At 40.7% G+C, this 15,360-nt stretch overlaps 1 protein-coding gene across 3 annotated transcripts in view; it reads right to left on the reverse strand.

The window, feature by feature from the left end:
- Positions 1–1,204: 1,204 nt before the first annotated feature.
- ncalda (neurocalcin delta a) overlaps positions 1,205–15,360 on the reverse strand; it is a 97,010-nt gene continuing 82,854 nt past the window's right edge. For all 3 annotated transcript variants that reach the window (XM_078171993.1, XM_033640521.2, XM_033640520.2), the window contains 3 exons: positions 9,568–9,673; positions 6,031–6,150; positions 1,205–4,549 (listed from right to left, as the gene is read on the reverse strand). In XM_078171993.1, the coding sequence (XP_078028119.1) occupies positions 6,053–6,150; positions 9,568–9,673 (204 nt within the window). In that variant the 3' untranslated portion in view covers positions 1,205–4,549; positions 6,031–6,052. The remainder of the gene's footprint in view (positions 4,550–6,030; positions 6,151–9,567; positions 9,674–15,360) is intronic.

Raw genomic sequence — 15,360 nt, forward strand, 5'->3', positions numbered from 1 at the left:
GTCCCACTCTCAAAGAGCTGCCAGTTTGGCTGTAGACTTTTGTTTTCTCTGTTACTAAGATCTGTTGCAGTATACAGTACCCTACAGTACAGTCCTACTGTTTATGATTTATATTACCTGTATGCTTTCCCTTGCAATATAAGATAAAGGGCGGTTTGACAGGGTGGTTACTGTGTAAAGCTTTTCTAACTGGTTTAATTTACGAGCATTTTTGGAATTAGGGTCCAGATCAGGGGTAGGCAACATAAAAATGCAGCTCAGGAGCCATATGTGCCCCTCTCCAGTGGCTCCCCTCAGCTTTGACGATCAATAACAGTTATGTTTTTAACATTTTAATTTTCATTTATCAATCCTGTAGGCCTAAAGTGATTCTGACATTCTTCAATTGTATAAAATGTGTAACCTATACACCAAATTTAAAATTCTGCAACCAAAATACGCATCAGTCGTCTTCAGCCTGGCGCCTTTTCCTCTACATTTTGCCAAATCTCAATAGCTGTAGCTACAGTCGTCTTGAGTCTCCCAGGCTTGGCGAGCACTGTTTGCTTTTACCACCAACTCTACAAAGTTCAAGTTCCTTATCATCAGAAATAGCCCACTGCAGTGCCACCTGGTGGTAATGAATGCTCATTTAGACCCATTTTTAATGTTGACAGGCTAATTTAGATTTAACAGGCTGAATTAGCTTCATTATAAGGCTAAATATGTTTTGTGGCTCCAGATAGATTTTTAAAATTATTTTTGGGCTCTTTCTGTGGTGAAGGTTGCCGACCCATGGTCTAGGTTTTAGCATTACTAAAACTAGAACCTCAGCGATACTGGATCTTTGAGACCAATACCACATTGATATCAAAAAGTTAGAAAAATAAGATATTGATTTTGATACTGATTTGTTCTTTTTTTTCAGACATGCTTCTCTTCATACAAAGGATTCCTTTAATTTATCTTGTGGAGAATTCTGACCTACACAGACACTGAGTGGGATTTTATAATTGAAAAATAAACTTAGTCGGTGCTTTCTCTCATAACAAATTATGTAAACACAAACTACCACTAACATTTCTGCACTGATGTTTCTTGTTACCTACGGGCCAACACATACAGGATACAATATATTTGCATTAAGCTAATATAGGCTGAACTTTATCAGTCATGACATCACTAAAACCACAACATTACGATTAAGTAGACACCACAATAATGCTTGCACACAATAAATTGTAAATTTAATTCTTGCCTTTTAAAGTTGACCAAAAAACAGAATCCTGTGTTTCCAAAACTGCAGTCACTAAATACAGGATACCATACAAAACCTACAAAATGCAACAATTACAAACAGTTTGTTCAACAGATAACAATTGTACAGTATAAATTTATACAATACTGTTTTGTTTTTATTTGGCACTTGACCATAAGATGCTATTTTGTGTTTTAACAGAAATGTTACACCTGACGTAGCTTTTTTTTAAAAAAGAAGAAAAAAAAAATCATAAAAATACAATAAAAGCAACACATGGTGACAGTATCGTTGCAGCAGTTGTGATTCGCGGTTTGTTTGTCTGCATCTTTTTTTTTTTTCTTCTTTACAATAAAACAGCAGTTATTTAGTAAAACATTCAAAGCTTTTCTAATTGGAGAATAATACAATAACTGAAACGGTCTCTCTGCCCTGCGGAGGGCTCAGGTACATTCAGGGGAGGGTCACACTGGTCCTGGCTGAACTGGCTTAAAGGGGCACTATGTCCATTTTCAAAATTCATACAAGATATTCCTACGGTCTAAGACAGTCCAAAAATATTAGTGAACATAAACTACTCTCTTTCCCAAATCTAAAAACTAGAATGCTAAAAATCAAATTTGTGATGTCATAACGTGTAAGGTTTGGAGCTGCTACAGTGACAATGAATTGGGAAAGATGTTCTAGACGACAGAGAGCACCCAGGGGAATGTTCTGAGTATATAGGTACATGTTCTGTTTCAGAACTGAGAACTCTACAATAGCAAAAGCTGAATCACTCTGATGTCACGCTAACAACAACAATCACTTCCGGGTAGCGAATCGGCAAACTTGTTTATTTCTGCTGTCATGTTCAGTCATAACTGTAATATTCAATGAGTTATAGTTAAACAGGGTGGTCCAATATCTGACATTTCTGTTGCTTATTTTGTGTACTGTGTTGCTTTGCTAGCATCTTTGATAAACCGAATGTACCGGCACAGAAGCGAAGCAAAGCAATGTACTGCTGTGAATGGGGGCCGCCGCAAAACATTTTTTTAGCCATGTTATAAAGTCCCAGGCACAAGCTGATTATAGCAGCGGTAGATCAGTTACTCCCCTGTTCCTTGAATTAAAATGAGTGGCATTTAGATAACAGCTTCAGTTCCTTGTCAGAAAAGGCAGGAAAATATTCGAAATATAATAAAAACTGAAACTGATACAGATTCTTTTAGGTGGTTAAAAACGAACTACTAATGGCAGCATTTGTTCTGCGTTGTTTCATTTTTTGTATTTGATGTGAAGATTTTCTTTGTGGAAGTAAATATAAACATTGTGATTTCATCTATAAAGCTCAATTGGGTATTAAAAAAAACCCAGTCCACAAAATCAGGCTCCCATTCACTGTCTATGGAGCAGCTCCAGACTTTATTCTGTATGACATCAAGTGTGAGGCTTACTTTGCTGGTTTCTGGCTCTGAGAGAGAGAGAAGCTCATGCTCACAAATAGTGATTGAACTTTCCTAGGCCAAGAAAATAACATATTGAGAATTCTTAAATACTGTGGTGGTTCCCCTTTAATAACCTGAGGCAGAGCTTTTTCTCTTTTCTTTGACAGCTAAGCGAGGGCAAGAACGAGGGAGAGGAAGTGACAAACAAAGTGTCTACTGAATCCTTCAGTTTGAAATAAATGGGAGTACTCTTGTTAGTGGGACAGCAGACTTATGTGTGACCAATAGCATGTCATTTATTTTACATAACACTGTAAATTGTGTTCATGCTATTTAATTGAAAGCGTACTATAGAGGACTGTTGGTAAAAGAATTCAGTCCTCTCTGTGTGTGTTTGGCCCCGTTACAGATACACTTGGATGGTGATTTGATTATTGAACTCAACTGAAACAGAAAAAAAGCTTTTGGCTCTGACTACACAGCATCCCCATTAAAAAGTGAGTCTTTATGTGATTGTTGTGCGTGTTGGTCTTCAGGTGAACCATTACATGTGTCAGCTTTGGCAGTCCATACGCTGTCAACAACACTGACTATTGGTAGCACTAACGATGACAATACTAACGTACAGAAGCGAGCTCAGAGCTGGATGGGCGACTGGCCGTTTAGCCACTGATATCCATAAACATACAAAAAACACACACATGCGCTAAGTCACATGCATATGTGTTATTTAGCCTATGCACCCCTGCACCCAACATGCGGCATTTAAAAACATCTAAAAGTGAAGATGAAGAAGTGCGTTTCTGTTCTCCACCTAGTAAATGTCAAAAAAAGAAACTGGTTTGCATGCTCCACATCCCGCAATAGCTTTAACAAACAAAACAGTTGTTTATTTTTTAATTATTTCACAACATTTGTTATGAACTGAGCAATCTGAATTTTCTTTACAAATTTCGGTGCACTGTAATATATCTACACTGTACTCAGATACTTTAAAGACTAGTTTTCTATCTTCCTTTAACTAGAGTGCAGTAACACACTGCCACTCCAAAACCCTCTGTGTCAAATTCTTACTGATATGAAAAAGCACTGGAACAGATGATGGATAAAGGGATGCGTTTCATTCTTCATTACATCAGTGAGACTTCACAAAATCAAACTACTGATTAGGGCACGTATGCATAGTAGCATAATATTACATGTTCATGTAATTTTTTGTCCGAGCACAAATTATGAAACAAAGTCTATCAAGTTTGCAAAATACACAAACACACGTACACATTCTCACAGTAGAAAAAGAGGAAACTAAAAGCGGTACTCGATCTCAGTGAAGGACAAACTTCACAAGTCCTCTCTGCAGATTAAATAATCTCACCTACAGTATGTCCTGTTATTCAACACCATTATGTCGCTCTCTCTCTCGTTGTCTCATGCACACACTCTGTCTATGATACACGTTAGAGTGACGGAGGCTCGGTGTCGCCCCAGCTGGAGCCTCGAGGGGCACAGAGGGCCAAGCAAAGACACTGATACAGAGACTCCAGTTTATACTGTATATATACAACCTACTGCAGGCCTTCTTTATACTCTGACGTGCCTATAGGAGAACTGAGGGATCCTGGTCAACTACAATCAGTGGGGTTTGGTGATAACCTGATGAGGGTTTGGGAAAGTCTTCAGGTTCAGTCTTTGTTGGAGTTTGGAGGGTTTATATAAACAGCTCAGGGTGGAGAACTGGAGAATTTGGCTCCTGTGCCCATTTATGATGTCCTCAGTGCATGTTGAAGGCCTATCTTCTTCATCGTCATCAACTTGTCATTCTTCATCGTCAGTCTGCTCCATAGTGGAGAGTTAAGGGCATTTGGAGTCACCCAAAGAAGCACTGGGACGAGACAGATGAAGGCAAACAGTCAGGAAACAGGTCACCGTTAGCACATGGTTTGCTTTATGATACAATAATACTTTTGTTTTACTAACAAAAACTACACAATGTCAGTGACAAAAGATATATGTCTGGTTTTGGCTACTCCAGTGAATTATATCACTGACAAATAAAGGTACATCTTAACACTGATGCATATAAAAACCCAACATTACCATAAACAGTTCTTTAATTCATTTGCTACACTGGCCATAGGCCTAGTAACACAACCAGAGACATTAAAAGGAGACACCATGGGATAAACGGTGTGGGAAACTCTGTGACAGCGAGAAAACGTATTAGCCTGAAAATCAGATGAATCTGTGAGCTAATGTTTTATTTGCTCTGGCAGAAGCGTCTGGTCCCCCTGCCGTTTACAACAGGATTTCCCCTGGCCAGACTGTCTAATACGGGGCGATTTTGATTCGATGATTGACAGAGTGCTCTCTGCTCTGTCCAGTGCAAACCACCAGGTTAACGAAACTCAGATCACGCTGTCAAACTAGCCCATGCAGATCGAATATGAATCAGGATTGTTACTGCATTGCCTATTAAGTATCCTCATTAAAAGTCCAGTTAAAACAAGAAAAACCTTTACTGATGAATCCTCCAAAATATGTCCACAGTGCAGGAAGAGGTGATGTTCCTGTTATATTCAGAGAGACTACAGACATCTGCCAGATGACTGTTTGCTTTTCTGTTTCTTTTTATATTTCCATCTTAACTACAAAATCACTTTATGAATCATTAACTTCTGACAACACACGGCAGACGACACACTCCGGCCTTTCTGACTTACACTTCCCAAATTCATCAAGAGCTGCTGTATCCTAGAGTTTAGTCACAAATGAATATGTGTTGACATCAGAAGACTGTAACCCTGTAAAAGTGTCATCAACCCCCATGGAGCGGCAACACAAATTCAAGAGTTAAATCTTTAGAAAAGAGTTTAAATTTTGAGAGAAAACTAAGGTTCTTTACAAAAGTGCTTCAAAAATTGGTAAATCCCACACACGGGGGCTTTAAAATAAGAAGCATCTTCAGAGCATCAGCACCTTCAACAACCGCTAAAAAATAACAGGCCACCTCCTACAAAGTCTCTAATATCCATCCACGAACTACAAATAGTCACACAGCCTGTGACATCGTGCATGACCCATCCCACGTCCTGCACGGCGCACACAGCCTCTGAATATCTTCCCTCCAGCAGGCATGCTCACTGCCTGGGAGGCACAACTGATCGTAGGAGAACCACCTTTGTTCCTGAGGCTGAACCTCAGCCTTCATACTAATGGCACTTTCTGAAACTGGCTGCAGCAACACCAGCGCACTTTCACTAACTCTCACCTCACTGAACTTGCTAAAACGTTCAGAAAGTTTAGCGAACTGACGCCTTCACTACGAGCTGCGCTGCAGGTGAAGATGCTGAATGTGAGCCTTACAGGTTGTGTTGATGCCTCAGCTTTAGAACTGTCCGGCGCTGCTGGGGTCGCATTGCAACAGACGGACGATGGAGGGGTCACTCTTCGCTCCTTTGATGAACTCCTCCAGGGACAGCTTACCTAAAACATGAAGAACACCAGCACACTGTTAGAAATTATGTTTTTGTAATTCAAATTTCAATGCATAGCACACAAGCGAGGGACAGTAGCAAGGCTTAAAGCAAAGACAGGTATGATCACATTTAGAGCTCCACAAAACAAATTTTTTAATTATCTATTGTGCTAAAAGTGATTCTTCAGTATTTCTTAACCTGGACTCTATGTTCCAATGTTTTTGTGTTGAAGTGATTAATGAAGACAACAATTTTTGAAACTGGTCCAGGCAATTGCACACCATGAATGTACGTCCATTAATAGTGCTTCTTTTCGCTACTGACAGACTCAGACTGTTACTAGGAGTGTCTGATGACATTACAGAAAAGACCCCAATAAGAAATGAAATGCTTTTGTTTACCTATCGCTGGTCTGGTCTGTTTGTTAGTATGTGTGTAACCAAATCTTCCCCAAGGAAAAGTCTTGTTCTAAAATCAAGCAGACTTTCATACATTGTCAAAATCAGCTTAACATTCAGCCATGACACTGAAAATCCTTAAGATAACGCAAAGCTACATATTCTGTACTCCAACACGACAAACTCTTCCTGGCACTCCTCTCTCCAACTCTTTGTAACGTTTCCATTGCTGTTTTCCTGCAGCAAGTCACCTCTCCCGAGATTTCAGAACAAGACTTTGAGCAAGATAAAGAAAAACGTTTAATTTCTCTGTAAGGTCCTTAGTGTTAGACACTTCTAATGACAACCTGAGCCTGTCTGTGGCAAAAACACACATTTTTAGTGGTCATAAATTAAAGGTGCGCAAGTGCCCATTAAAGGGATAGTGCACCCAAAAATGAAAATTATGCCATTATCTAACACAAAATTGAATCCACATAGTATCTCCAATATGCTCATCCGTAGTGATCCAAGTGTGCTGCAGCCGCAACATAAAAAGTTGTTTCGAAAAACGTCATATGAACTCTGTTTTTAGCCTCACTGTAGCCTGTAGCTCTGACTGCTTCTCTGTGCTCCGCGTTCACGTGTGCGCGCCTGCGCGAGACCAGCGAAAGCATGAACTTTGCTCATCTGTGTTTACATCACGTGACACGTGCACCGCAGGGGGACACAACAGTAACCACAGAGCTAAAAGATCATTTGCACTACGGTCTTTTAGCAAAGGACAGCCCAACATGTCTGAAGACTATGAAACTGAGGAGGAACAGCATTTCTTTGTTGAGCTGTATTTGTTTGAGCCCGAGTATACACACAGAACTCAGGCTACTGGACGAAGCAGCCACCGCAGCTCATGAGCCTCAGCCAGCCGCAGAATACCGGAGTGGAGCACTGGAAACCTGGTGGTGTAGTTGTTTCAAATGCAAAGCAATGCCAACGGATGAGGAAAGTCTTTGCTGCTCAGACTGGGAATTGGCGATGCCTGCACTTGAGAATCTGGACATCAGTACTGACGAGACTGCTGCTCTTCAGAGATCACCAATCACCCTGAGCGCACACACGTGAGCGCGGAGCACAGAGAAGCAGTCAGAGCTACAGGCTACAGTGAGGCTAAAAACAGAGTTCATATGACATTTTTCAAAACAACTTTTTATGTCGCGGCTGCAGCACACTTGGATCACTACGGATGAACAGTATGGAGGTACTTTGTGGATTCAATTTTGTGCTCTTGGACGTTAGTCTGGGGCGCCGTCTGCCATTAGGTGTGCTGCCCGCTGCCTCCGTCGATCTCCGCAAGGGATGTGAGGACTCTAAAACTTCACCAGGGCCTCCACTGGCATATAGGTGAGTAGATAATGGCTGAATTTTCATTTTTGGGTGCACTATCCCTTTAACATTACATTGCAGCCTGTTTGGCAGCTGCAGTGATGTCCTCAATACTTGACTGATCACATAAATTGTTGTCTCCATTAGTTAAGAACAACATGAAAACAAAAACACATTTAAGGTTCCCTTTAAAATAAAAATGAACCACTACTGTATTATAATGTGAAGGAAATATTTAGTGATGATATATAGCAACACACTGTATACTGCTCTATAGTGCACAAAATGACCCCTCACTTTAACACCCTATGGAGGTGACTGAGAAACAGTGCAGTCAGTATTTAGTGACACTGACAGCAGTATGGTGTGTTTTAGCTCTTCACTAAATGTGTTCCTGTTGGATCTAATTGGCTGAGTTACCCGTTCTGCTGCAACATGTAATGTACACTCTGTGCTGCACAGGCTGATAAGGACCTGTCCATGTGAGTGCAATTCACTGGTGAATCACTGGTGAAAGCCTTAAATAATCTTGCACCCGTTCACCTGAGCAGTCAGTGTGGGTGGGAGATGGCTGGGATATTTCATTAAGTTCAACCCAGTTAAGGGTTTTTCATAGAGTTTTGGTGCAATTACAACAAAAAAAAAACACACCTGAAGGCGAATTACGTATGATTCTTTGTAACTGTCACCTTCGAGCCTCCACAACCTGAATCGGTGCATCCTAGTGATGTTCCCTTTCTTACCAACAGGTGGTGGTGTTGAGACAGCTCTTCTGTCCCCTGTTCACCCACTCCACAGTCTGAAGATGCCTCTCTAAGACTTGCTCACTACTCGTGATTCTCATCAGAAGATGCAAAAGAAAGACAGCACATTTCCATGTCCAGGTCAGCGCCCTCCCTCTCACTTTATGTTGCTGTCTTTGTTCGGCTGTCACTTTTCTCCCAGTTCCCCTTCCCTCCTCTTCTCTCTTTCAACCCACTCCTCTTTTGCTATGTCTTCTCTTTCTACCCACACTGCTCACTAATTCCTCATCGTCCATCTCTGTTCTTCCCATCTTGTTTCTGTGGCTCCTGTGCTCAGGATAACCGCTGGACTGTCTGTGCTGCATGAATGCTCTCTCTGAGTATCTACAGCACAATTGTGTATGACTAAAATCACAGGTCATGTGTGAGTTGTGTTGTCAATGAATTGCTGCTTCATCCTGGAGGGCTCTACAAGTGCCTCTGCGATAAAGGGACTAGGCCGCTGTGTACAGTGACAACAGCTGCTGGCCAGCTAACCAGGTGGCAGTGACAAGCTGTTCAAAACATTTGCAATTTAAATGCTTGGTGTGTCCCATTTCACTGAAACCAATAAATAAACCCATCAATAAACCAATTCAGGTGCTTTTTAAATAATTATTTGGCATCTTAGAGAGGCAAAAGAAAGGCTTTGTATCTGAGGGCAGGTCACAAGCTAGAATCATAAGTGTGAGCAAATACCTGATGGCCATTTTCTTAACCCAAAATGACCAGTGAAGTGTTTAGAAATCAGTTTATTTGTCTTTACCATCGACCTTCTGTTTAAGCAAAACTGACCCCCTACTACTACTGTAGTACTACTACTACCCTGCTACTAGTGAAACTACTCCACACTTAAAACTGCAGCAGGTGAGGTTAGCCTACCGTCTCTGTTGGTGTCCATCTGCCTGAAGATCTTCTCTGTCCTCTTCTCAGGTGTCGACTCGTCCTCAGGCATCTTCATCACAGAGGACACCATCTTATAGATCGCCTATAAGGGGACACATCATATAATTAATTATCAATACATGGGCCTCTACACCTTTTATTTTCTAAACTGAAGGTATTGTACAGTAGCACCAACTGTTGCCTCTAGGAATGTTACACCTATGAATGTCCACGGCTGCCTGACTGTATCTAACTCCAGATGAGATTTTGGGATTATTCGTCTTTTATTTTATTAATGTTGGATCTCAAACTCCTTGCTTTAATGTTTATTAACTTCGTGAACCTCAATGAAAATAAAGAGGAAGATTCACATGGACCGTTTCATTTTAAAAGACATTTTTTGTAAACTTCTTGTCTACCTCTTATAGGCCTTAATAACCTCTTTCTCAGTCAACTTCTTACTCAACAATGGGAGTCCTAAATGAAGACACTATTATCTGCCAATGTTTGAGCAGTTGTGGTTATTTCACAAACAGTATTTCATGCACTTTTTTTGGTCTGTGCTCTTTTTACTAGTTTAAAGGGTGGGACTCAGCTGAAAAGAGGCGATGTCACATACTTTCATGCACCAATCAGGATCAGGCAATGTTTGAATCAAAATGTGACAGTTGTGGGGTTGTTTGCGCATGTTGCCAAATCTCATCTACCACACCCACACAGTCTGATGAAGCAGACTGGTTTAGTTTGTGAGTATAAGACTCTCAGTAGACAATGATCTGCACTGCTATAAACAGTCATGCCTCTAAGGTCCTCTCTTAGTGAACGATATGTGAAAGTTATAAATTGACAGTGTGGTTTTTATGTGACTGTGTGGTAAACGCTATGCTGCCATTTTGGCTAGGTCTGTCTTGTAGAGGAGGTAATGCATCTCAAGAGACTTCCCAGTTGCAAGTTGCAAGTCCGTCAAGTGATGCTATCGGGCCCAGAAAGACTTACAATGTGAAAGAGATGTCTGTAAATCAGTGGATAATTTTATATATGTATATATTTTTCGTCACAACCCCAGCAAAATGACTGATTTCATATTTGAAAGTCTAGAAGAGTTGCAGGAATAAAGAATTTTATCCCTATTCAAGATAGTGGAGTGGCAAACTGGACGTTAGCTTCTAGGCTGATGATGTCTCTAGTGTGTCTAAATGCAGGAGATCTGGGTAATATTATACCCCAGGAGTCGTTTTTTTTTTTTGGCTCCATGCACTACTAAGCAAGTTCCATAGGAAGGAACAGGTCCCTGCCTCCACCACTGTATCCAATTCTCTTTATACATCCATGGTCTACACAGCATGGAAATGGATCTCCTACATCACTTGTGTCTGTCTGCTCTTTTTACACAGCTTTGATGCAAACTACAGCTGGATCAGGTCCCGACTGAGGATGCACTGATCGAACATTTTCCACCAATAACAAATAGCTGCTGATACAGAATACTGAGATCTGTGTTCCATTTTCCCTTAAATTTAAAAAAACTGAACACCACTCTGTGTGAATCTCACTGGGATCATTTTTATGTAAGAAAACATGACGTTAGGGATCACTAAGGTGAGAAAAACTGAGCCCGCTGCTCAACATGACTTAATCAATATAACTGATAGATGAGGCACAATTTTTTTGTTGTTGTTGAAGGTATACTATGTAATATTTTCCCTAAAAACAATGTATAGACTCATACAGAAGTAATCACTCTCAATCATCACTTATGACCCACTAGAAGTGTGTGGCGGTGTATTTTTCTACAGAGACTCTGCCCTCTGCCTGGACTTTCTTATTTTCTGTGGGCTGGACATTTATGGCTGTGTACCCCTACAGTGTTCAGGTGAAGTCAGGGCTTTATGAAAAAGGTATCGACCAGGTGCCAGATCGTAAGCAGCAGGCATCCAAGAGACCCTGCGTCTAAAAAAACGCATTGACAGTGAAGTGAAAACACCAGACGAGTGAATCTGGGGTTGGTTCTTACTTTCACCTTCCTGGTGAGCGTGGTTACAAATAATAGCTGAAAATCTTGCATTGTATGCCTTTAAGGAAACTGTATGTTATATGGATTTGTCATATCAGTGTTGATAACCAGCTTAATAGGGTCAGTATCTGCGCTGATGGAGGCATGTTGTATCAGATAGATGCATCCCTGGTCTACGCTACACAGAAGAGACTACACAGAGTATTTTACTCTTGTGTGATTACATTTCTGTGGTTTAGGTAGGGAAGGGTGGAGACAAACATACACATACACAATCCCTCACAGACTATTTATCAGTGTTGTGTCTCCTCTGCTCTCTGTTGCATTGCAGGCTGTTTGGCAGTAAACAGTGAAATCACAGCCCACTCTCTCAGTCTCTAATAAGGGGGCGGATTTGAGGGGAATGGGAGCTGACATGTGAACAGAGGAGGACTGATTGTGATTACAGTGCAGCGCAAGCTTTAAATAGGTGCTGGTTATGCCTCCGATTACACGGTAGCAGGGTGGCTCAGCTCCTGGGTCATCGTGGAGCTGAGGAACAAGCAGAAGCCACAGTTAATATCAGTCTTCCTTCCAGTTTGGAGCTGGGTCTGTTATTAATCAAAATCCTTCAAACTGCAGTGAGCGTTTAGTACATTTAGCCAATATTACATGTTGGGGATTTAGCTGTCAGTCTAATTCAGAGCAATGCAGTGGAATAAGCTTAAATTTCTAAATCCTAAAATTACAAGCAACCAATAAGAAGTGAAACGATCTGGAGCTTATAGCCCTCACAGTATTCCAAACTACACACAGTCCTGTGAAAACAGTTAGAGCCAAAGAGAGACAGAGGAATTGTCTTATTCTTCTGTGCCACAGAGCGCCACTGTTGTCCAAAAACTATTAAAAATACATCAGTGAGCTACACTGTTGCACTGGATGACACGTTCCGACATCACCATGAACACACACACTGTAGTTTCCTTTGACTGAATCCCACATTCACAGTCCTGCTGCCACAAATACTCACCAAAGCACCAAATGTGTGAATAATCACTAGTTGACAACTACTCAAGAGCCATTTTCATGCATATGCATGAGTTACGTTTAATCTTCATAACAGCAGCTAGCCTGGGAACTAGACAAATCTGCCAGCTCATGTTTTATTTGCTACGGCGGTTTACTCTTGCAATGTCAGGCTGAACAGCCACTACAGTGGACACTAATTTACAACACTATAGGGAGGAACCTAATGTCAAGTAATTGTAAGTGCAATTAAAAACCATGACAACCGGGGAGTCGATAGTGGATAGTGCCAGCGCCCCATGTACAGAGGTGACGCCTTGCTGCAGCGGTCGCAGGTTCGACTCCGGCTTGCAGCCATTTGCTGCGTGTCAACAGATATTACTGAAGTTCTCGGTGTCTGATCTGTCCAGTCCACCTACAGAAGAAGACCTATTCTGCTCATTTTCAGGCTCATACTTATATTTTAGGTTTTTATGTCTTTGTAGTACAGTCTGCTTTGATTGGTCAATGTTTCTGAGTCTTCCATATCTCTGCCTCTCTGCACTTTGACTGCAGCTGGGAAATTAATGTAATGGAGAATAGTGAAACTTTATTCCATTATAAATCACCAAAACAAGCTTCTAAACACAACTAGACATGTTCCAGCAGGAATATCATGCAAACCAAGACTACACGTTTCCCTTATGTTAGCATCTAACTAAATTACAATTAATTATGCATCCACTAAACTGGACACAATGTATGATCAGTTATATACATATCATGCAATATTCAATTTTGAAAAAAACCTTTCTATAATACAGCTGGTTACTGTTATTACTATTGTTGTGCGTTACAAAAGCACTATTTTGTGCAACTATTTTAGAGCTTGAGGGCAGCTTATGATCGACAGGCCTACAGAATGTGAGTTAAGCGAGAATGCTGACAATAACAGTGATGATGAATGGCCACCAGACATTTCTTTTTTTTTGCAATAATGACTAGATAACTAGATAGCAATAAAGCTGAGAATGTTGAAAGTGTTGTGCCACCTGACATGGCTTCATCTTGTGCTGGTCAGTCTGCACCAGTTTTGGATCCCTTATGCAAGTAAGAAAACAAAGTGATCAGCATTACAAAGGATGAGTAGATCTCATGGATGAGCCATTGCTATTTTTTTCCAGAGTAGTATATGTTAATTTATTGTATTGTTATTGTTTTTACAGAATTAAAATTTCATTTTTTCCCCTAAGATTTCAGATTATTGACTATTCTGTTCATTCATATTAATTGCACAATGAAACCTAAACTTCATGAGAGGACACATCAATAACTTTTTGGAAAAACATGTTAACAAAAGAGTTAAAAATCTTGACTTGATGAAAAACAGATAATAGTACCCAGCAAATGCCCTACTTCCTCCTGTTTGGGTAACCTTCGCTTAAAGTTATGAGAATTCTATATATTTGTGACTTAAAAAAAAAAAAGAGTGCCACAGACAGAATAGTGAAGTCAGAAAGTACTGAGAAACAGACAAACCCTGTTGGGTCTTTTCATGAGCTTTGTTGAAAAAAAAAAAAAGACACACACACACACACACACACACACACACACATATATATATATATATATATATATATATATATATATATAAAATATATATATAAAAAGAACACCTGCCTTATCCTTAAGCACAGCCACTCTTTAGAAAGCATATTTGAGGTGTTTAAAATATCAGGCAGACTAACTCTCCTGCATTGAAAGTAAAGCCAGTGTTATTTAGGTTTGATCCTTTCTTCCCCTGTAACCACAGACCATAACCTTCGTCTTAATTGGCCGTGTCTTTCTGTCTGTTTCTTCTTCACACATGACACCCTGCCAGCTGGTGTATCCTCCCTGGCTGATTGTCTGTCTCCATCTCCCCTCTCACCTCCTACTAAGGAAATAGTACACAAATTTAACAAGGAAAACTGCCTGGACATCCTCTGGTTGTCTTGCACATGTATTTTTACATTTTAGACCCACGTCATCAAGCTTCAGAAGTCGAAGCAGCATCCATGCTATAACCTGAGTGCCACGGAGAAAAAAAATGGTTCTTTCATACCCTTTCAGCGGGGAGCTTCCAGACAAGAGGACAACACAGTCTCCTGTGGAGCCAGAAAAAGCCTGCACCACAGTTCAGTGAGGACAGATAGAGGGAAAAAAAACTGCATAGCTACTGAGCCAGGACTATTACCTGGCCGATTATGAATGAAAGTGAGAAGGAAAGCATCATCGCATACATGTTATTAGCTTGCCTATACACCCTAAAGATATTAAATAATACAGAGCGAGTCAGGGAGGCAGAGTTTAGGAGAGACACTAAGGGACGAGTGAGGGAGGTTGTTTACTTGTTGAGACTTATTTGTGCCGATGGAGCCAGCTGAGCGCCATTTGCGTCGTCCCGCAGTAATAAGCACATATACACACCATGCACCTTGTGTCTCCCCTCACCTTCACACAAAAGATGAATACGTTTCCCATGGTGACTTTATCTGCCTGAGCAGTGATCTATTCATCTAACTGGCTATTCTCTTCAACCTCACTAAATTACCAGTATGAATGCTCTCTCCCTCCTTTTTTGCCAATCCAGACAATGAGCGTCCCTCTGCGCCCATCCGCTCTGCTGATAACGCCACGTTTCAAATGAAAGGTAGACAGAGGTTAGATATCAACTATTGGTGAGTGGATGAGACACTTTTATCTTTCTCCCTGAGTTCAGATTTTGTTATTATCTGAGGAAGATGAGCTGC

The sequence above is a fragment of the Epinephelus lanceolatus genome, chromosome 10 (genome assembly GCF_041903045.1).
Source record: "Epinephelus lanceolatus isolate andai-2023 chromosome 10, ASM4190304v1, whole genome shotgun sequence".
In the NCBI taxonomy this organism is placed as follows: Eukaryota; Metazoa; Chordata; class Actinopteri; order Perciformes; family Serranidae; genus Epinephelus; species Epinephelus lanceolatus.